This window comes from Daktulosphaira vitifoliae, unplaced genomic scaffold, assembly GCF_025091365.1.
Source record: "Daktulosphaira vitifoliae isolate Bord-2020 unplaced genomic scaffold, ASM2509136v1 Scaffold_1, whole genome shotgun sequence".
In the NCBI taxonomy this organism is placed as follows: domain Eukaryota; kingdom Metazoa; phylum Arthropoda; class Insecta; order Hemiptera; family Phylloxeridae; genus Daktulosphaira; species Daktulosphaira vitifoliae.
Window position 1 is genome coordinate 64,017,451 of NW_026099572.1, and position 24,000 is coordinate 64,041,450.

General features: G+C 24.3%; 3 protein-coding genes across 3 annotated transcripts in view; 2 read left to right on the forward strand and 1 right to left on the reverse strand.

Moving 5' to 3' along the window:
* Positions 1-24,000, reverse strand: part of LOC126896621 (peptidyl-prolyl cis-trans isomerase-like 3) — a 210,369-nt gene that overhangs the window by 152,827 nt on the left and 33,542 nt on the right. The gene's annotated exons all lie outside the window — the stretch shown is intronic.
* LOC126896599 (uncharacterized) lies at positions 881-8,920 on the forward strand. The gene is made up of 5 exons (XM_050669531.1): positions 881-1,064; positions 4,608-5,361; positions 7,243-7,537; positions 7,624-7,982; positions 8,243-8,920. Exons 1-5 carry the CDS (start codon positions 960-962, stop codon positions 8,377-8,379), a joined length of 1,650 nt encoding a protein of 549 aa, XP_050525488.1. The 5' UTR covers positions 881-959; the 3' UTR covers positions 8,380-8,920.
* The window catches only part of LOC126896589 (teneurin-m), a 155,457-nt gene continuing 146,790 nt past the window's right edge, over positions 15,334-24,000 (forward strand). Inside the window, exon 1 of the mRNA XM_050669513.1 lies at positions 15,334-15,675. The gene's annotated coding sequence lies outside the window, so the exon portion shown is untranslated. The remainder of the gene's footprint in view (positions 15,676-24,000) is intronic.

The following is a 24,000-nucleotide window of genomic DNA, read 5'->3' on the forward strand; positions in this document are numbered from 1 at the left end:
ATGTCCTGGGTTACTACACTTGACCTTTGGATTTTTCATTTTAAAATTATTTACTTATTACACTTTATGCAGAAATATGTCAAATCATGTAATGAAAATTTTTTCGAACGAATTTTCTCATTTTTCTGTCCTCATTAATAACACATTATATGTAATATGACAAAAAATATATTATAAATATTTTCAAAGCTTATTCTTGACATAATTGCATAACAATTTTAATGAAACTCATAAAACTTTTGGTATTTAATATATATTATTATTTATTGAAATTGAAATTTTAAACATTTTGCAAATTACTAAAAATATTAAAATTATTTCAAAAGAAATTTTTTTTTGTATATCTTAAATTAAAATGTTATAACTAAATCATAATTTTCATTTCATGTTTTTTCCATTATATAATTTTTAAATTTTTATTAAATTTCACAACTATATGTAAAGAAAATATAGTATGGACTGTGTAATGTAGTTACATTTTATGCTTCCAGCATTATTGGGAAGAATGATTTTGATAACAAATATTATATATTATATAAAAAAATGTGTACAATAAAAATAATACAATACAATAAATACAATAATGTATGTAAAATAAAAAAGTTTTAGATAAACCATACAATAATATTTTTATTAATTTTCAATATACCAACCAAAAAAATATTTGTATAAGCAATTGACTAATTATTTAAAAGCATGATATTTGAAATGGTAACTTTATGAACAGTTGTTTTATTAATAATTTATTCGATTAAACATGTCGCAGGAATTCCTATATTTAGGTCTAAATTATTATTTACACCCAACAATTTTTTTAATAAAACAGAATTACAAAATTAAGTTAAAATATATATAATTACATTTGAAATAAAATGGCTTCATCTTTTTAACATAAAATTTTATGCCACATTAGGTGTTGGTGTAAAATTTGACTTTTTATTTTAAATACAATTTTTGATATGAGTCTAAGAATATTACATTCCTATTTTTTACTAAATATTGTATATTACATTACAATTTTAAAATATTTAACTGTTAATTTGAATGCTACTCCGGAAATTAAAGTAAGTTTAACTGTTATGGTCGTCAAATAGTTTGCTGCAACATAATAAACTTACAATAATACTTTTCTAATAGTTATTGAGTAAAAAGTTTACATATAAATATATAACACTTATAATTAATGTAAACAGTGGATAAAGGTGTTAATTGACTTTATTTTAGTAATGCTACTTTTTAACTAAATATTAAAAAGCTATGGAATTTTTTTTATATTCAATATAAGAAATAACTTATAAGAAGGAAAATATCGATCAAGGGATACTCTATATACACTATATATCTATAAGCTTTCGTCAAATATCATAATTTTAATGATTGTGGGTACAGTAATAACACACTAAATACGCCATGTAAATGCATAATGTCAGCCCATCATTATTCTTTGTACAAATATAATAACTTAATTTTAAAACATATAAGCCTTATTTTAAAATGTGTTTTATTGTCATAAATTATTTTTTAATATAAAAGTTAGTTAAGCAATAACTGGTATTTTATAAGAATAATTAGAACTTTATTAAATAACTAAGGTTACATAATAGCATCATGAATCATACGCCCTGTCGCTTTCGAATACAATGTTTTCTGTGCAATCATATTCGTCACAAGTATTTCTAATATTACAAAAACAAAACGCCACGCAATTTTCTGGCAGATTAGCGATTAATAGATATTTTCATTATATTTGCATTACTAATTACTTGTAAAAATGAACCCGTCAATAATAACAATGTTTTTACAAATTCAGATAAGCTACTCCTAATGGTACTCCGCACAGTGGTCTGAAGGCGAATTTTAGGCGCTCATAAGTCCCATTTTTAAATGTACTCATAATATTAAAATAATTATGAAAACTTAGTTCTAGTATAATGCTTAGGCAAAATATAAAATTTCCAGGTCACATGTTCATTCAGTCGTTATTTATAGCCGTTTGAAATATATATAGGGTTATATAAAGGTTATTTTAACATAAAAAAGGCCTCTCGTTGTCAACTTTTTTAACAAGGTAAAATTTTTTTTTATTTTATTAAAAGTAATGGTCAAAGATGTTAAAAAAAAAAATTCGAAAAACATTTTTTTTTTACTAAGTAATGATCGTTTTAAGAAAATAGAGTATCTTTTGAGTCATTTTTGAAATTAAAAATCACAATACTAAAAATTACCCTATTTTACTCAAGTATCGATGCATAGATATTGTAGAGCAAGTATTCTAGATTTAAAAAAAATTTTTTTTTTTGGCGGACAAAAATAACTGTATAAGACTAATAAGATAATATCAAATTGTACATTGTTTATTTACAATTAGCTTTCATTTATTTCGATTTCTGACATTGAATTGTTTAAGTTATTTATTTCATCTTCGACAATCGTTTTAGAATTGACATATATAGATTTGATGTACGCATCATTTCACTTCAAATCACTATACATTTCATATAAGTGCGAAACCATTAAATTTCGGGCACCCACAGATGTCACATAGTGCATCGAACACTTTTGTCGCACGAGTTCGAACAAATCACGGTGGGTTATCCGTTTTTTAGTAATTTAATCGTCTTAAACTAAACATATTTTGTATGTTAATGAATATTTTTGGTTATTATTAAAATTAATACACACTTTATATGTTTCATATTTCTATAAATATGTTAAATTTCACAAATTAATTATAGTCGAACATCAAGAAATTATAATTCGAGTAATACATTTTTATAGAATACTCTTTAATATGAATAAAAAAATATTTATGATTTGTTAAATTTTTAGTAATCAATTTTAATTTTTAATTGCTTATTAAAATATTATAATTATGGAGCATGTCTATCGATTGTGAAAGCTCAAACTATAAAAATCATAAATGTTGTCAAACAGCTAAAAATGATTAGAACTTAAAACATAACAGGAATAGATATAAATTTAGTACAACGATTTGGAAATATACTTTTAGAAATTTTCAGTGGAAAAAAAAATTAATATAGACGCTTTTAATATTTATGTTATGGAAACAGCTAACATTTTTAAAGATTTATACCCGTGGTATTATATGCCTGCTAGTGTCCACAAAGTCTTTATTCATGGAGCTGATGTAATACGATTTACAATACTTCCAATTGGTATATATATATATATATATATATATATATTCATTACTATCCTATACATCAATTAAATGGTGTAACGATTTATTTGAATACAATTTTAGGTCAACTTTCAGAAAAAGCCCAGGAAGCTAGAAACAAAGACTATAAAAAAATAATATTTCACCACACTAAAAAAAGTTCGAAGTATAATACCAATGAAGATTTGATGCATATGCTATTAGTATCAAATGATCCATACATATCATCAATGAAATTATCTTCAAAAAATAGTGTAAATAAATTTTCTATGGATGTGCAAAATTTAATTGTCAATTCCAAAACGATTGTTGAAGATGAAATAAATAACTTAAACAATTCAATGTCAGAAATCGAAATAAATGAAAGCTAATTGTAAATAAAAAATGTACAAATTGATATAATCTTATTAGCCTTATACACAGTTATTTTTGTTCGCCAAAAAAAAAATTTTTTTTTTAATCTAGAATACTTGCTCTACAATATCTATGCATCGATACTTGAGTAAAATAGGGTAGTTTTTAATATTGTACTTTTTAATTTCAAAAACGACTCAATAAATACTCTATTTTATTAAAACGATCATTACTTAGTTAAAAAAAAATGTGTTTTCGAATTTTGTTTTTAACATCTTTGACCATTACTTTTAATAAAATAAAAAAAAAATTTAACTTATTAAAAAAGTTGACAACGAGAGACCTTTTTTATGTTAAAATAAGTCTTATATAACCATATATATACTTCAAACGGCTATAAATAACGACTGAATGATCATGTGACCTGGAAATTTTATATTTTGCCTAAGCAGTATACTAGAATTAAGTTTTCATAATTATTTTAATATTACGAGTACATTTAAAAATGGGACTTATGAGCGCCTAAAATTCGCTTTCAGACCACTGTGCGGGGTACCATTAAGAGTGCATTTTTTTGCATTTAAACTGTTTCATGCAGGACAATTTTATCAAGTTATATTGTCATAAAAATCTTCGATTTTGCAACAAATTATATAGGAGAAAATTATCTGTGATCTAGCGTTTTTATAATTTTGATAACGTAACTCTGAAGATATTTATTTATCATTTAATAAACCAAAAATAGCAATATTTATCAGTGAATACAAAATAATAGAAATGATTTTAACAAAAAATAAATACGCTAGATCACAGGTAATATTCTCCTTTATAATTTGGTAAATATTTTGCGACTTAATACAGATGAAATAAAGTTGTTCCGCACAAAACATATTTAAAACCGTTCTATTCTTTGTATGGCGTTCTCTTAAAATATTCTGTTAAATTATGTAAAAGAATATTTTTAAGTAAAGCCTAAAATATTTCGTATTGTATCAATATTGAAAATTATTTATTTAATCATTTTTACTGAATAAAATCTACTCACTAATTTATAATAATTAAAAAATTTCAGAAACCAGATTGCAATACCAAATTTTCAGATTCATATTTAAATCTATTGAACACAATAAATCTTAATTTTAAGGAATGGTTGTTTAAAAATAACGATGACATAAACGTTCCTGTAATTGATAAAAATGATATTGAATACCTAAAAATATCATGCTATAAAAATACAAACTGCATGAGTAAAAAAATAATTAGTTTAAAAAATTTAGAAAGTGCTTTAGAATCTTTGGAATGTTTTCATGGGTTTTCAAGTCTTTACATATTTCATATCATAAGAAATAATATGAAATCTATTATAACAAAATCCAATAAAAATATAAATAACAATGCTAAAAAATATAGGACAATTAAGTTTACTCAACTAAAAAAATATATGATAAATATGATATCAATATTTGTTAGTGGGCATTACATAATAAAACTTTGGCAGTTTGATTTTTCGATAAAAACTATACAATTGGAGCCACTGGAAACCAAAAATTTAATTGATACTGAAGAAGCCCATAATCTTATCGACGATGAAGCTCTATATTTATCATTGCATACATTTTGCCAAGAGTGTCAAGCGAAAAATAACTTGCCAAAATCATTGAAGTTTTCCGAGACAAATAGCAAAGAAATGAAATCTAATAAATTACATCTTCCTCATCATCCTGATATTTTAATTACACATTTCAGAATGTATAACTTTATTAGGGATAGTATAGATATATATAAACACCACTACTCTACTTCTCTACAATTAATCAACGATTACGGTAATTGAATTTTTTATTTTTGAGATTCACTAATGTGTGCACAATAACTGAATGATTTTTGTAACATTTGAAATATTTTATTTTTTGAAAAAATGTTTAGAGTATATGGGTAAGAGCCTTGACGGTGTAAAGCAGTGTTGTTATGTTTTAGACGTGTTCAAAACACCTAATATTTTCAAATTTACATTGATCTTATGGGACATTTTAAACGTTTTAAACTGTTTACTTATATTTTAAATATGTTAGTTGTTTAAATTTGTTTTTTAAGAACCCTGGGTAAGAGACCGATATTTATCTAATTATTTATATTGACAGAAAAACTCAATTTACAATTTAACAAGATCCTAGCACAGTGGGATGGCGGCACAGTGGGGTGGTGGCACAATGGGGTCGTGGCATAGTTGGGTCCAGTATGGATGATATCTGACAGTGATTAAAATCACTATCAAAAATAACGCTTCGATGCAAATCTGTAGATAGTGTTTAATTAAAAAAAAAATTTGTTAAAATAGCATATTTTTAATATGGTNTTTTTTTATTTTATTTTTAAGTTTGAGAATTAAGAATTATATGATAAATTATTATTTATTTTACAAATTAGATGGATTATTTTATTAAACACAATATTATTATTTTTTCGAACAGTACATAAATGTTCAAATAAATATAAATTAATAGTCAATTTGTATTTGTGGGGGGAGGGTTACATGTCTTTAAACATCTGTCTAGCATTCTCTGCTTGAACAATTCTTCGAGCCGTTCAAACGATTGACACACTGGTATGAATAATAGTGGTCACTTACTATTATAGTGTAATGGATTAATTGACATATAATCACAGTTAGCATATATGGTCTCGCTTTTAGTTCTGTTTACTAACGAGGACGAACAAAATAACAACGATTTTTGCATACGAATTTTCATCCCTTAATTTTAAATGGTACAATTCACATTGACTTCATTGTTGATATACACAGGACAATTTTATGAATATTTCAAAAATCAACAGTGATAATTTGATTATAAGATAGATGATAACATACATATTGTATATTCTGAGCAGCCAATTAAGTATGTGGCGCTTGCTACATAGATAATAAAAAATTTTCATGGCATGGAATTTAAAGAAAAACTTTAATTTGGGGTAAAAATTCAACGTAGCATTTAAATAATACATTTTATACTTATCTTGAAAGCATAGAGGTTTATTCGATAATTTATTAAATTTGAATCATTAATTTACAAAATTTTATTTCAATTATTTGTAATTGTGTTATTTATTAAAAAATATCATTTTTGAGAAAAAATAATTTATTCCAATATGGCTATCTCATTTTTACTCATTATAATTCAATATTATGATATTGAATAGTAAAATTGTTAAATAAAAAAAACTAATATTATTTCGTTATCTCAAATAAAGAAACTTGTTTAAACAGTTATTTATTTATTAATTTACTCGTTCAAATTTAATGCTAACTGAACCTTTACCTCATTAATTGGATATGAGTGTATTATGCGGAATTTAAGCTCAGGTTACTCTAAATGATTTGTGGAGAAATATTACAAAAAAAAAATAAAAGTTAATTTTGTATTATATTAGTATCGTGATTTTTAATTTATAAAATAGTTTGATGAATATTTTATATATCAGAGTTAACAAATATCTTGAAAATTAATTTGGAGTAGACAAAACTAATTTTATAGGATAGATTTGATTTTTGTTTTATTGAACATACAAATATTAAACTTTGAAATAAAAAATACATATTTTATGTTCAAACGATATAATCTTTTTTTTACGCATCATACTATTATAGATTCTAATATTACTGATATATGAAGTTAATTACACTTTTCTTCTTTTATATGAATTTATAGTAACAAAGTATACACGAGTATCAAACAATATAGATATACCACATACAGAGTTCCAGAGAAGAAAAGAAAATTTATTTAATAGATTAAAATTAAGTGAATCGGAAATTAAATCCTTTGAAAGAAGTACAGTTGGCAATGTAAATAGTAAAGAATGGCATAATAACAAAGGTTTAAGGTTGTCATCAACATATTTCGGTCGTATTTGTTCATTACAGCCGACCACTTCTAGAGATAACATTCTAAATATAATAATAAGTACATTATTAAATACGAAAAATGATAATTATACAAACGAGTAAGTAAAAAATAATTAAACTGTAACATTTTTCACAAGTAAACTATAATTGTTACCTAACATTAAAATATTTTTACCTGTTTCAGTTATCAAAATAATAAAAAATATAACGAACATTTAGAAAAATTAGCTGTAAAAGAATTTGAAAAAACAACAGAAAAAAAGGTTTTGCCTTGTGGAGTATTTGTTGACGAAGAAATTAACTATTTAACAGCGAGTCCAGATGGGATGGTTGGAGAAAATGAAATTATTGAAATTAAATGTCCTTATAATATTAAAAATATGACAATTCGAGAAGGTATTCAAAAAATAACTTATTTGATGTTGGATAAAAATACTGATAAAATATTATTAAAACACAATTCCTACGTTTATTATCAAATACAAGGACAACTGCATATTGCAAAAAAGACGAATTGCTATCTTGTTGTTTGGACAAATTATGGTAAAATTGTTTCCGTTTTTTTTTGTGATTTATCATAAATAGTTTATCATTACTATCTAACTATGAAAAATGAATCTTTTCTTTTTCTAATGATATTATTTGTACTAATTACGTTATAACACGTCATTAAAATGTAAAAATTCAAACAAAGTTTATCTAAACTGATCTAAAGACGCTTTGGATGATTTTTTTCAAAAAAATATTAAAAATAATAAAAAATATATTTAAAAAAATATGTTTAATTTTAAATATTGTTTTAGATATATACATAGAAAGAATTCCTAAGAATGATGATTTCTGGAATAAAAAAATTGTTAAAAAACTGACTAATTTCTACATGGATTTTATGGTTCCAAAAATAATTGAAATTGAAAATGATTATGAATGCTCCAATTAACTTATTTCACAGTGTTTTTAAAATTAAGGGATTATTCCTCATATAAAATTTAAAATATATCTACGCAACTATATAATCTTAATCCAAAGTCGCATATACTTGAGACCCTTCAAGGTGGCACAAACAAACTTTGTGATTATTTTGCTATAATTTGATATTATTAAATGTATAAATTCCTAGCTTTAGTAGTAAATAATATAAGAATTTTGTAAAGCATTTTATTGAGAATAAAAAATATGTCTACATTTTCAACAATAAATTAGAAACTCATTAGATATGAAGGGGTGGAAAGAAAAATTTTAAGTAAGAAAAGTATTAATAAATGAAAAATTTCATCTGCATTTTATCTAAAAGATAAATTATTTCATCTTTCATCTACATAATATTTTCGCCAAATACTTCTATCTCATATAGAAGATTTTTAACTTGAATATCTATATCTAATCTGAATAATTTTCAGTTATTTATTCTCAACAATGTTCACAAATAATTCTTTAAAATAATTTTTTTGCAGATTTTGAAAGTAATAGGCGTTCTTTAATAAATCAATATTTTAAAAGATTAGTACTTTTATATTTAATATCTAATGATTAAATACAAAAAATAATTAAATTGTTATTTTTTTTATGTATCCTATTCTCTATTATTTATCAGATTTCTTACATTCTAAGTACTTTTTTTTTGCATTTTTACTCTAAAATACAAAATATTTTCCATAAAAAGTTCACTATTTATATTGATCACATTTTTTCCTGACTATAGTAAAAGTTAATAAATGATTAATTTTGTTATAAATTTATTTTACATATAATCATCGTAAAGATTGTATTTATTTTCTATAACAGTAATTTATAGTCAAACATTTTTTAATTATATAAAGAATTTTAATTTATGAGGGGTAGCAAAATACCTTGAGCCCCTGCTACTTAACAACTTATACTTCAGTAGTTTATTTATGGGGTCAGTCCAAAATGTCTAGACAATATCATTGACTTAAAATCCTTATAGTGGGGCTTGTGGGGGATAAAGCTACCAACCACTGCATTTTGTATACTATATGGATCCTAATTAATTTGATATTGGGATCCATACGTGTGTTTTTTATACGCAACTGTTCAGTAAGAAACAGCTTAAATTATAATTTGTACCTATTTAAATCAACAAGACAAAATTTCTAAACCGTATGCAAAATGTAGTAAAATTTATAGTAATAATTATGAAACGTTTACTAACAATAACTTATGTTTAATACATTACTATTTAAAAACATATTAATTTGTACATTTTTGTCGATGAATTTATTAATTTACTATAGAAAGGATAACTAAGTCTAGCCAAAAAAAAATATCATGATATATTAATTTCCTTGACTTAAAATACTCAAAATTATTGGTATTTGTATTTTAAATACATACACATTGAGTATTATTATCATATGTATGTCAAATTTAAAATTTAAATTATTTAATATGGTACACAAACAAATAACGATACAAGGTATGACTAGACAATTAAGTTTCAATGCTTCAGAAGGCAATTTAATAGTGTACAGAATGGAAAAGATCTAAAAGACATCTTATATAACTTATGATCTACATAAAATTTTTAACTTTTTTTTTATCAATTTTTACAATATAGGTCTACATTTAAAATATGTTTTAAGTTGTATATCGCAATTACAAAAATTAATTTTTTATTAAAATTTTTTATTAATTTATGAATAAGTTTTGAAGTAAAATTTTACTTATAAATAATATTATTTTTATTCAGTGGTTATGTTTATACAGCATTTTGAAGATTATTAAATTTTGAATTGTTTTACGACTTTTCTATGGTATCAAACGTTTTTACCTAAATAAGTTTAGTTTAAAACATTTAGTGTAATATAAATTTTATAATTATCATTTACTCGTCTAAATAAATTTAAATCTAGATAAATTTATAGTTTATGACATGAATAATTATGTTTATGATTGTGTAAAAAATATATGGGCTTTTAATAAATTTTTGGTATGAGTTCTGCAATATTAAATTTTGATTTAATTAAAAATTTTATATTTCATTATTATTTTTTAACGTATTCTTACTCATTTGTATGCTTTCCTAAAAAGTATAAATTATATAAAATATATATAGTGTAAATGAGAATTTCTTTTTAAAAAAAATAAGTATTTCTAAATACTTTATATTATAAATATATTTTGTCTGAAAATACATATATATATATATATAAAGAAATAATCATTTGTGGCTAATATTACTTCAGATTAAAAATATGTTTAAAATATAAAAAATCACAAAAATTAACAGAAAACCGTAAATACTTCTATACTCGTTGTTTTTTAATAAATTTTAATTTATTTTTAAAAAAGCTTCAATATATAGGATTATTACAAATTGAAAATTATCTTTTATTACTGTAACTATTTTTAAAAAGCAGTTTGTAGAAATTATGCAATAATTTTTAAGGGTCTATGATAATCGAATACGTTACGGTTGTATACAAGAAATGCGCCATCACAATGATTAACTGTAATTTCCGAAAATAAAATTAGCTCTTGTATTTAAATACAAATAACTACAGTTGTAGTATTAAAAAAACCTGCACATTGGGGTCGTATCACATTCAGAACAATTATTTGTTAAATATTTATCAAAGATTAAAATCACTGTAGTAAAAAACGTTTCAATGAAAATCTGTAGATAGTTTTTAAATTTTAGAATAAATTATTGAATTATTCCAAAAACAACATTTATTCCTATTTTCTAAATTATTTTATGATTACAAGTACTATGATTTATATGTCTTTCTTCTTTTTCCTCTCCTTAATCCTAACTACTTTTTTACTAATTACTAAGTTTTTTCAAATTCATTCAGTATACCTTAAAGGGTGTCAACTTAATTTTTTAAATAGCAACATACATACTTAACTAGCTAATAAAATAAAAATTTATATAATTAAGAAAATGATAAGTCGGAAACAATTTTTGAAATAGTACTTAGGAGTTATTAACATTTTTTAATGTAGAGTGGAGAAAAAGTGCGACATATTAATACGTAATTATAAAAATAACATAACCTACACTTCACTTCTATATTTTAAAGTAGTTATAAATTTCGATAAAATAAGTCAACATTTGTTATCAACCATTTTCAATAATTTTCTTAATAAGATCATATTTTATTTGATAATCTTGTTAAATATGTATGTAGACAATAAAAATAAAAATGTTGTCTCCCTTATAACTATAAACTATAAAAGTAATTAATGACTGATAAATCAAGAAATAGATGATCTTGAAAAATATCAAAAGTAATTTTCTTGACATAATTATTGTTTTAAGAGACATATATAAAATAAGAATGGACAATTAAAGAAACACTCAGTACCTCAATTTATCATAACCCCATTCTTTTAATATACATATTGAAATTTTCAAAAATTCTCCCTAAATGAGTTTATAACTAAATATTTCGCGAAGCATCTTAAAAAGATAACTTTTCGTACAAAAATTGCTATTTTTAATACCCTCGCTGTGGGTAGGTAAAGCGTCAAATGTTCAAAAAATTTATATCAAGTGAAAAGGAAATATCTAAGGGATTTATATACAAACAAATTATTTTGATTCGTTAATTTTTCAAAAAATTAAAAAATTTCGAAATTTATCAATTATAAAAATCGTAATTTATGGGGTATTTACCAGTTTACAAGAAAACAAGAGAAATTTATATTTTTTAGAGCAATGTATTCAACTAGATACGATTTGTGATCTTTTGACGAATTGTCAAAAGAATAGTAAGAGGTGAAAAAAATGGTGACAGTCATAAAAAAAACACATCATAATAAAATTAATATCTTTTCAGCTGCAAATATAGATGGACATATGGTTATCATTATTTGAATTTTGTTCAAATCTACTTGCTCATTCCAGATCATCTAAAATCAATACTATAAAAAAAGTACTATAACGTAATACTATATTTTGTTTTAAGAAAAACATATTATATTTTTATCAAATATTTTGAATCAAAAATATTATTGATGAAGAATAGTATGCATTTGAAAAAATAAACATACATATATGATTTACATTTTTGTTAGTTCTTCCATTGATGAATCATTGATGAATTTGATAATCCATTACAAAATGTTCAAAATTATGTAGAAAAACACACGAGTCAAGCATGTACTTCTGACATTTATTTTTACAATTTTTTCAAATAATATATTGTGAATGTTTTAAAAACAATTCACAGCACTGCTCTATATATAGAGTAATAATGTGTATTGATTTTTATATATCGAGTATTTATTTGTGGTTTTAAATTATTTGTTTTAGAGCTTTGGATGTAGATAGAAAGGTACTTTTATACATATATTTATATATATTTGATTGATTGATTGATTAAATATAACGTTAATATAAAAAACTTCTATAATCAGTCTATTTTAGCCCAAGTAACTTTCATCGAAGAAAACATTTTTTTTAATTAATATCATTTTCTTTTTTAGATCATTTTTTAACCAAGTAATAGTTAAGGAGTTATTTTATGGGCCAGACAACTCTTATTTATACAAATGTGACTTGATTTTGTCTGATATTGATGTTTAATGGCCGCGATATGGAGATGGTCCAATTTGGGCACTAGTCCAAATTAGGGTTGACTCTCTTTTAAATAATTCAATATAAAAAAATAAAATGTAAATTTTATATTTGTTTGATTATAGCTGTACACAGATATTGAAATTTAAATGTACATATAATCTTTATGAAAAAATAAAATTTCACCAAATGTAACGTATAAATTAAGCCTGATTGAATTTTTATTCAAAATACCATTTTAGTAATAACCAAACATATTTCCAAGATAATAAGTTAAAAACAATGTCTATTTTACGCGATTGGTCAGAATAATAATATAGTTGGATTACAAATAGCCTAATAAGTTGCGATATTAATCCCCAGGGAAAATTTTGAGCAAATGTAATGAAAGCATATAATATAGAACTCTTTATTTTTTTGTAAATGATGATCATTGGTCTGTCTTTTAAATATTTAATGAGTTAAAAAAACTGAGGGTAATTTTTTTATGGTGGATGATGAAAGTTCTTTTTATTCTCATTATGCAAAGAGCAGCCGGCCTCGATAACGGTAAATATTTGTATAAAATTAACAATGACGTCCTATAATACAATGCAAACTTTTCTTTTACAAAATAAAATAAAGAATATATATATATATATATATGTACGTGTGCAAATATAATGTTTCTTTGAACATATTCAAAAACTTTTTGAAAAAAACAAAATATTGTGCTTTTTAAATGAAGTAGATGATTAAAAACTATAGAAAACCAATCATTTAATGTATTTTGAAGTCACTTTAAATAATTTTCGTTATGTTTTTTTTATTGAAAATATATTATTAATGTCTTTAAAACAATATAATTTACTAAATGAAAATTTATCCAACAATACTTGATGTGTAAATAGTGCAGCTCAACATTTTATTATTAAATTGAAGTGACTAATATCATTAAAATGTTTATTATTACTTGTATTTTGAGTAACTTCCATGTGTATTTTTGAAAATGACAAATACTCAAATCTAAACCTGAGTAATTGTTATCAATCTAGAGTCTATTTTTTATAAAATAATTACATTTATTTAATAACAATTTAAAGCACTTTCGTGAACTAATCTCAATTTATTATAAATACGTTGCTCCACAAAATTTATTTCTATAAATATTATTATCATAGTGTAATATTTTTAATTATTAAATTATTCATAATTAGTGCTGATTTTAGTGCATAATACAGTTTTATAGGAAATTGTCGATTTGAGTAGGTCTAGTTTATCATCATGTCTGATTCAAATTGAGTAGAATAACTGATTAACTGAATAACTAATTCATAAAATATATTTAATTAACTATATTGTTTATTTTACAATATATTACATATAGCTGATTAATATAGTCATATAGTCATTAGACTAGAATTAATGGACGATACATTCAAAACAATTGATAAATTTAATGTACAAATTATGCAATAAATCCACAAAATTTGTTCTAATTTCTAAAAAATATGGTTTTCATTGCAATCTTGAAGAATTTAACTGTTTTAATCTCCATATTATTGTATTGTACACATAATACAAAAGATTGATATAACAGTTTTATGTGAAATTTATTATTCCTTTAGTTGATTGTATTAATAAATATTTTATCAAAACATAAAATAATACTTTACAAAGTAAATTGATTGCATTGAATCATTTTGAAGGGTGTGGGGTAAATGTAGGTTAAAAAAGAGTGAACGTAGACAGATGTCCTAAGCATCAAAGAGATTATAAGATAACTTCGATATAACAACCGACATCCGGCCAGATATTGCGTTAGTCTACTTAAAATAACGATATATTAAAAAAAAACTTAAATAATATTTTTAAATATTTTACTTTGATGGATATTTGTAGAACAAATAATACATTTTTTTTTTATTGACATATTTATTTGGGTTATAAATAATAAGTTTTAACAAATATTTGCAAAGAAATGTTTTATGTTTGGTATGCATAGGAAAAAATACATAATATAAACAATTACTACTGTTGATGAAAAATGTTTCGTTTTATGTCATATACAAATGGATATATATAAAATAAAATTTAAAGAGTTTAACTTCAAAATAATAAAAGATCCAACTAAATATTTTTTTATAATAAGTTTGTGACTTAGTTATGATAATTTCAAAACGTAGAATGAATTCGATTTTTTTTCTTAGCTAATTTTTTTCACAACTGAAATATTTACAAAAAATGTTCTCAATGCATAGGGTAATGGATAGATAGCGGTAGGTGCCAGTTGAATATTTAAGGGAGTGCGCACAAGCCGGGTTGGCCCCCCGGCAGTGTTTTGGTTCTGTGGCCGATCACGCTGCTTTGCAGTTTACTAGTCGCAAGTCTGAACGTTTGGCGTTCGGGTTCACGCACAACTTGTGCACTTGGCATTGCAATACGTTTTAACGGCCATCGTCGGGAGTATTATCGTTGATCTTATTATTTTCCTCCTAAATAAAATACACGAAACAAATACATTGTCGTACATCGAGTTTGCCTCGCATATCCAGTTTTGAAGGTAGAATTAAACATTTTTGTCGAATGACGGTTTCGCAGGTGTCCCGAGACCCAAAACTAAATTAATCTTCAAATCGTTAGATATAGCTGAAGAAAGATAATATAGTTTTCATCGTAGACAAGACACGACATCAGTCTCCACAGTGGCCGGTGAGTGAGCACGTAGAAAATATATATTCCAACTTTACCCCCACCTGAAACATCATCACATCATTCACACTTCTTATCATTAAGATAAGACATTATGTTTAAATGTATACGAGTATTACTAAATTTCAAGTAAAGTTTAACTAATAGAGTTTAGATTAATTGTATTCAATAAAATTACAATTTCAACCATGCGCACAGTTGATAAATGTTATCAGTTATACGAAAGTAATTTTGTCATAATGTATTACAGTTAATCAAAAATAATCTTAACTGCAAATAGGACATGAACGTCATCCAGCAGATGTTTGAAATTTACCGTATACATAATTTCAAATCATTTTTCACATAGTCTGCTTCTGTTAAAAAACATAATGTTAACGATTAAGAAAAATATCTAGTCAATGAAACAATTGAGTATAATTGAAGTCAATTATAAGTAGTTAGTTTACACTGAACATGCGAAACGCTTCAGGCCATTATTAAAACCCGGCTGTTGGTCTTTTAATTTCTATTATAGTTTCACTCAAGCTCATTGTATTATTTTATCATTAATATAAATTAACCAACTCAAATCTAGTATGTTTTTCCAGTTCAGATTTGTTGATTGAGATATTTAATGTTCGCGATTGGTCTCTAAGGATTTCGAACAGCACAGCGTAGCTGTGGTAAATTATCAAACAAGAATGCAAATATCTTTAAATCAAAACCAATTCGTTATTCTAAAAACTTCGGTATGTTCCACTTGAACGACAATGAACGTTCTGTCTAGCCCTTTGAGAATAAGCTCAAATGTAATAATTCGTCTTTTACCAACTCGAAGCTCTCCTCTGGAGAGCATACAAATTACATTTCCGTTTCATTTTAATAGTGAAGTGTTTTATATTTTCAATAACTCACAGAAATCACTTTTAACTATCGTATTTCATTTTGAAATATCCATATTTTTTAATTGCCCGGTGTTAATACGTAATTACAATTATAAGTTTGCATATGTCCTATAAAAGTTTATACATTAGTTATCACAAGGTAAAACAAATCATTTATCTTACAAAAGCATCTAAAATGTCACGTTTTTTCATTACCCTCGGGGTGTTGTAGTGTTAGTACGAAAAAATAAATACAAGAGGGAGAAAAGTCAAAAGTTTGGTTGCTTAGCGAAGAGTATTGGCAAAGTTTACTTTAGGTTCAATAAAAAGAGAGACTATTTTCGATTCAAAGAAAACATCAAATAAAATATGCTCGAAGAATAATATTTTGAAATTAGTCAATGTGTGTTTATTTTCATTTTTCAAGTGCATGTTTTATTCGGTTTCAATGTTGAATGTAATCTTTGCAGAAATATGTACTTGATTCGACAGCAAATTGTCGTTTGTTTAACCAAAACCGACATATACAAACAAACGATTAAACTTTTTAAGTAATAACTGTAACTCTAAACAAACACATTCCTAAAACGTCTAGCACGAACGTGTGCGTGTGTGTGTTAATCCACGAGGGATGATAATTCTCTCCCTGAATGATTAATAGAGACTACACTCGAAATACCGTGAATCGTAAATCGGTTTTGTGGTAACTTCTCCAAGTTTGGTGGTGGCAGTGTCCTCGGGGACCCCCAACAGTTTAATTGTGTGTATCAAGAACCGGAAAACGGTAATATTTTAAGACTGAAGTGCGCCTAGATCTGACTTTTGTAGTGTACAATCACAAAGAGCTAACAATCGCACAGTATTGAACGTTTTAAGCTGCTGTTTGGACCAATTCCAAGTGATTCTCGATCGTACTTAAAATCATACAAGTTCGAAAAAATGATTCTATTTACTCCTAAAATTGATGAACTAGGCGCGTTTTTTAAGTTGTATAATACGAAAAATCTTATGTAAATAAATATCAATGAATGAAGTTTATTTTTTTTGTTTTCGTACAACTTTATTAAAAAAATTAATATCGAGGGATTATTCAATTTTATTAAATAATATAGAATTATTTACTACGATAATTCTATGTTAAATAATTTTAACATCAATCAAGAGTAACCATAAATAATATAAAAAATGAGTTATTTAAAAAATAAACATAATTAAGATTTTTCATACTCAAATACCGTTTTAAAATAAGAAAAAAATGCTTAAAGAATTATTATTAAGTAATAAATATTTTACACAAAACACGGCAAAAAATTACTTCAAGATTTTTTTCTTTAATGAAATATATTGAAAAATATATAATTTTGTAGCACATTAATCAAGACTATCATTTACATAATTTAATATATTAACTACCAGCTAGTACACCACAGTTTACTCGCTGAAGATAAAAGATTTTCAGTATTAAAAAAGTTAATTTTAATAAAAAAAAAATATTTTAGATGAATATAAAATTAAATTTTCTAAAAACATGATAGATCTTAATTTTAAACATCTGACTTGTGAATTTAGATACCGCAATTGTATTTATTTTTTTTCTAAAATTGTTAAATTTATGCCATATATTTTTAGTTTATACACATGTTAAATAATATTTTCTTCTGTTAAAAAATTGAAGTATAGTATTATGGCACACATATAGTGCGAGTTACGCATAGTGTATTTAACATAATGCGAACACTTGAAGTAAGTTTACAGTAGTTTAAATTAAATTATTATTTTACATTGTATTATCAAGAAACCCGCACAAGAGAAATGTAGCAATGATAAAAATTAAGATATCAATTCATTAAATTGTTTATAAAATCACTTTTACGTCCCTTGTAAAATTAGATGTAAATGAAAAGAATGTTTGATTCATAAGAAAATGTTTTCAAAAAAAAAAAAGTGTATTTAAATTTATATAATTATACATCAGTAATAAACAAGTAGAGATCTAAATTTTCACTTAATTTGGTATTGTCAGAATACTTTTGGAAACCACTGTTACACTGAAAAGGCAGGGTCACGATTCACCTTATTCCTGTACGTACAAGGGTCACCAATGCATTTAGGGGAAAGACGTAACATGTATAAGCCATTATTGCTAAAACTTTATTTATTTTCTTTCGTTAAGTGTTGTACAAAGACTATGAGGAAATTTTTACATCAAAAAGTCGCCATAAATACATTTTAAGGGATTACTGAAATTAAAGTAATATCGTGAAAATAACCAAGAATTTCTCTATAGACAAATTACAAACAGTCCTATGAAAAGAAAACAAGTAAGATAAAATTCAATAACTAAACCAATATGAGTTTTTTTTTTTATGGCGTTTTAATACAAAAAAAACCCAGCACAGGGGGGTCGCGGCACAGTGGTGACGTGGCATAGTTGGATCAAGTATAATGATATCTGACAGTGATTAAAATCACTATCAAAAAAAAACGCTTCGATGCAAATCTTTAGATAGTGTTTAATTTTAAAAAATTGGTGGATTATTCCAAAAGCTTCATAAACTGCTAGTTCCTTATTAATATCCTGATTTAGATAAAGTATGTTGAATGAAAAAAGGAATATTAAAAAATAGTATTTCTCATAAAAAAATTATATTGATCAATACACTTTTCAATAAGTTATAGCATTATAAAGTTAAAAATGTAAAAAATAAAATTGAGAATTTTCACACAATAATAGCATTTGGTAGCCATTTTCACCGTGAAGACAAAATAAAGTCCGAAATTTTTTTTTTACATAATAAAGTAGATTACATTAGCTTTAATTTAATATATATATAAAAGTGTCAGACTTTCCGGAACACTTTCAAAATTTAAGTTGAAAAAGTCAATTTTTTGTGAAAAAGTTGTCATTTTGAATCCCCCCCTGTAGGCAGGTAAAAAGTCAGATTTATAAAAAAAATATACCAAATGATAGGTAAAGACATCATGCATCTACAAAAAAAAGAATTATATTGATCCATACATCTTTCGAGAAGTTATAGCATTATAAAGTTAAAAATATAAAAAAGAATTTTTTTACAAAAATCGTATTTTTTTTATTAAGTTTAATGTCTGTTTTCACCATGAAGATAAAAAGTCCGAAATTTTATTTTACCATTATAAAATATATTACATTAGCTTTAATTTAAGATATATATAAAAGTGTCAGACCTTCCGGAACACTTTCAAAAGTTAAGTTGAAAAAGTTCTACTTTCTATATGCATTTTTATGTTTTGAATCCCCCCTGTATTAAGGAAAATGGTCCGATTTAAAAAAAATGTATGTCGAATGAAAGATCTATATAAATACTACTTCTCATAAAAAAATTGTAATGATCCATACACTTTTCAATATGTCATAGCATTATAAAGTTAAAAATTTAAAAAATAAAATCGAGAATTTTCACACAATAATAGCATTCGGTAGCCATTTTCATCGTGAAGATAAAATAAAGTCCGAAATTTTTTTTTTTCATAATAAAGTACATTACATTAGCTTTAATTTAAGATATATATAAAAGTGTCAGATCTTCCGGAACATTTTCAAAAATCAAGTTGAAAAAATTAATTTTTTGTAAAAAAGTTGTCATTTTAAATCATTCCCAGTGAGCAAGTAAAGAGTCACATATAAAAAAAAATATACCAAATGAAAGGTTATGATATCATAAATCTATATAAAAAAAAATCATATTAATATGTTCAATTNAAAAAAAAAAAAAAAAAAAAAAAAAACACATCTTAGTAAAACCAATACCTTCTCAGCTTCGCATCGAAGCTAAAATAACCCTAATAATGATAGGCAAATTATATTACAAGTCTTTTTTGAGCTAATACGGTTTGACTAGGCCTTGTGAATTTTCCCATACCGGATATTTAAAATTTTCATATACTTTGGGATTATAATGGATTTTTTACAAGGAAAAGAGAAATTTTGAACTCTAATTATTATACTGATTGGTAGATTAACAAACGAAGCTGCTCGTTATCGAGTGTTAAATCAGTGAAATTTCGCATCAGATACAATCACTTATTCTACTTGACTAAACTGTCCTTGTAATTTCAATAAAAAGAAATGCACTTATTTTTTGTGATATGTTTTTGAAAATATTCGATGAAAATATCTACAGACTATTTACAATTCTATAAAAAAATCTCATGAGTGTTATTTACTAACTTTTGAAGGCCCTATTAAAATCTTCAGTAGTATCTAATAAAAAATCCAGCATTTGAGTAACATCAAAGATATAACGCTGTAGGAGACATTTTTTTTATATACGAAATAGATTAGTAAAATTTAAATTTTCCATTTAAGTTATTGAAATTACAAATTTTTTATCTGAAACATCCATTTCCATATATTTTTAAAGTATATTTTTTACAATGAACATATTGTAAAAATTAAATATTTTTTATAAACAATAATAATTGTAATAAGTTTATTTAACACCCAGAAGTATAACATCAATATTAAATTAGGTATTATAGTGAATAATTGATATAAATTTTCAAGTTAAAGAGAAAATAACTAAAATATTTAGTTTAAATTGATATACACCTTTAATATAGTATTACAACTATATCCTTAGTCAGGGATTTAAATAATAGATGTCATACCGAGGTAATAATTATAAGTGATATTATATTCTAGTTATAACAAACATCCAATTATTTAGCAGTCATCTAAACGAAAAGTGGTACAAGTGAATAGAACTTAGTATGTGATGATTTTTTAACGTTAAAATTTTTAATTATTTCCTAGCAGAATACAATATATAAAAGTTCATTTATTTTAGATTACCTGTATTTGCAAATTAAAACTACAGAATGTGTTACTATGAAATATCAAATCAATCATATTAGCCAATACTGTCATCAGGCACCTTGTTATTAATTCCACACGACTCAAATAGTTTCATAATACGAAGTTCTATAAAATATGGGTCACGTGTTCTGCCGCGTGTTACATGCGAAAGAAAATAAAAAGTGGTTGAAATTTGGAAGTATTCATTATAAGTTTTAACTTTTAAAAATGAAAATTCGATTCAAACAGTTTATTTTTGAGCGAACGACACTAAATATTCTATCAAACATTATTATGCATTTTATTGTTAATTATCAATTATTTTCACTTTATATAAAGAGTTATAAAAAAACATGTACCACTCCATAGCAAATACTGTGTAAAAATTATAATAAAGTAATACAGATATAATAACAATATAAAATCGAGGTATTGCACTTTAAAAATATTTCTGAAAGCTTAACTTTCATTTCTTCACTTTGTTGTAGAAAATTTTATTTTCTATAGAATTTTTATTTATTTTTAAAATTATAATGAGATATAATCTGATACTGCAATAATGACAAATGTTTTGTTGAACTTATAACAAATGTTTTGAATATAAATATATAAATAGGAAATTGAAATTAATACATAATAGTAATTAAATAAAAGACTGCTTCTTAGTCGATTGATTCTCTGCTTAAATTATCCTAACGACCACATCATAGAAAAAATAATTATTTAGGATTTAAAAACTTTGAAAACGATATCTCTTTCAATTCTATTAAATTCTAATTAGAATTATTTTTATTGTCTTCAGTTTAACAGTAATTAATTCTGAAATTGATTACTTTCCAATAAAAAGGTCACAAGTTATATAGCAGTACACGCGATTTTCTTTTAACTTTAAAGACCAATATAAAAACAGTATGTAGCATTTTGCTATTAGAAGAAGAATATTAATGACTTTTTGATTATGATAACCAGGCACATATAATTAAGTATCATATTATATATTAAGTAATATTAAAAAGTGAAAATGTTAATTGTTATATGTGTCAAAAATAAAATTAATATTTAGTAGTGTATGTTTCAATAAACGATTAAAATTTCAGTGTACTCTTATGAAAAAAATAGTAATTTTTTACATAAAATACGCGAAGTAATTGAATTTTCGAAATTTAAAAATGCATAGAATTGAACTTTTGAATAAATAAAATATTTACCAATAATAAAATACTTTTTCATTTTTTGGTACTTAGAACGTTTGACATTTTTACTCTTCGTCTAAGTATCGTCCATTTGTAAGCAAATAGCATAACATTTTACAAAATAGAACAAACAAAACTAAATATATTGAAGATACTATGCTATATTTTTAAAATTTTCTGTATTTAACTAAATTCTAAATAAATATAATTGTTTTTAAGCAATGAATTTTCAAAATGATCTCTATTTTTCCTAATACCTAAAATCTAATTTTTAATTTTTCTTTTTGTTATTTTAAATATTATTTCTAAAGATATATTTACATTTAATTTTATCACGAGTTAGTATTCTAATTTTTAAAATCACTTATTTAGCACACGTTATTTATATAATTTTTTAAGTATCTATATATCAATAATAATTGCGTTAAGATAAATCAGATATAGTTGCTATTAAAATGCTATATAAAGTAACTCTTGAAATACTAATAAATACTGTAAAATACACAGAAATATGTTGAATTATTTATACTAAGGTTTTGAAGTTTTTAAAGCGCTGTTATTAACAAATTCTTGGCAAGTTTTTGAGGAATATTTTGTTTATTTAGTTTCATATTACAACCTAAGTTGATGTTCTTTGAAATAATGTTATTAGAGTTAAACGTCATTATTTATTATGGAATTGGCAAAATAAAATGTAAGTTCTAATAGTAACCTTACACAATGTATATTAAGGCAGTGCATTATTTATAAAAAAAATCGTTCTGAAATTCACTCTAACTTGACTTAATTTTATTAATATAACTTTCCCATTGGAGAAATGTATGAATTATGATATTGTGAAATTTATAAAAAAATATAAATATAATAAGTAAATAACGTCAACAGATGTGCATGATAAAAAGGCCTAACAATAAATATAAAGCGAACATTATTAAGTGATAAACCAGCAATTATATTTATATTGTATATAAAGTTTATCATATTAGTTGAGTGGAAAAAAGTATTTAATAGGATTTTGTAACCCTTACGAAAATAGTTAACCGCTTAATTAATTGATAATGTTTGTATAAAACCGTTTGAACTGAACTAGTTGCCGGAGTGGGGTAGCCATATGACAACTACTTAGATAATAAATAATTGACAATTTTGTATACAACTGCTCGTGAAAAAAATAAATAGTTTTAGGCCTGAGATTTCACCAAAACCAATTAATCGATAAACGTACTTGGTTTTAGAAATATTCTCATTTATTTACTATAGTCGAAGACTCGCGTAAATTTTCGTTTGAATGTCATTGAATAAAATTAATGAAAAAAAAGTTCAAAAACAAAGATATGTGCAACGGAGAAAGAGTTGGTGATGTCGAAGAAAAAGCCAAAGACGTTCTCAGTAGGCCTTTCGTCGACCGCCGGCCGCGGCCGTTACCACC

Bases quoted from the DNA above. Each gene is read 5' to 3' on its own strand.
- LOC126896599 (XM_050669531.1), top strand. From the start codon at position 960: ATGAGTCTAAGAATATTACATTCCTATTTTTTACTAAATATTGTATAT. The intron at 1,065-4,607 runs GTAAGTTTAACT...AAAAAATTTCAG, and splicing joins ATGCTACTCCGGAAATTAAA to AAACCAGATTGCAATACCAA. The intron at 7,538-7,623 runs GTAAGTAAAAAA...TACCTGTTTCAG, and splicing joins AATGATAATTATACAAACGA to TTATCAAAATAATAAAAAAT.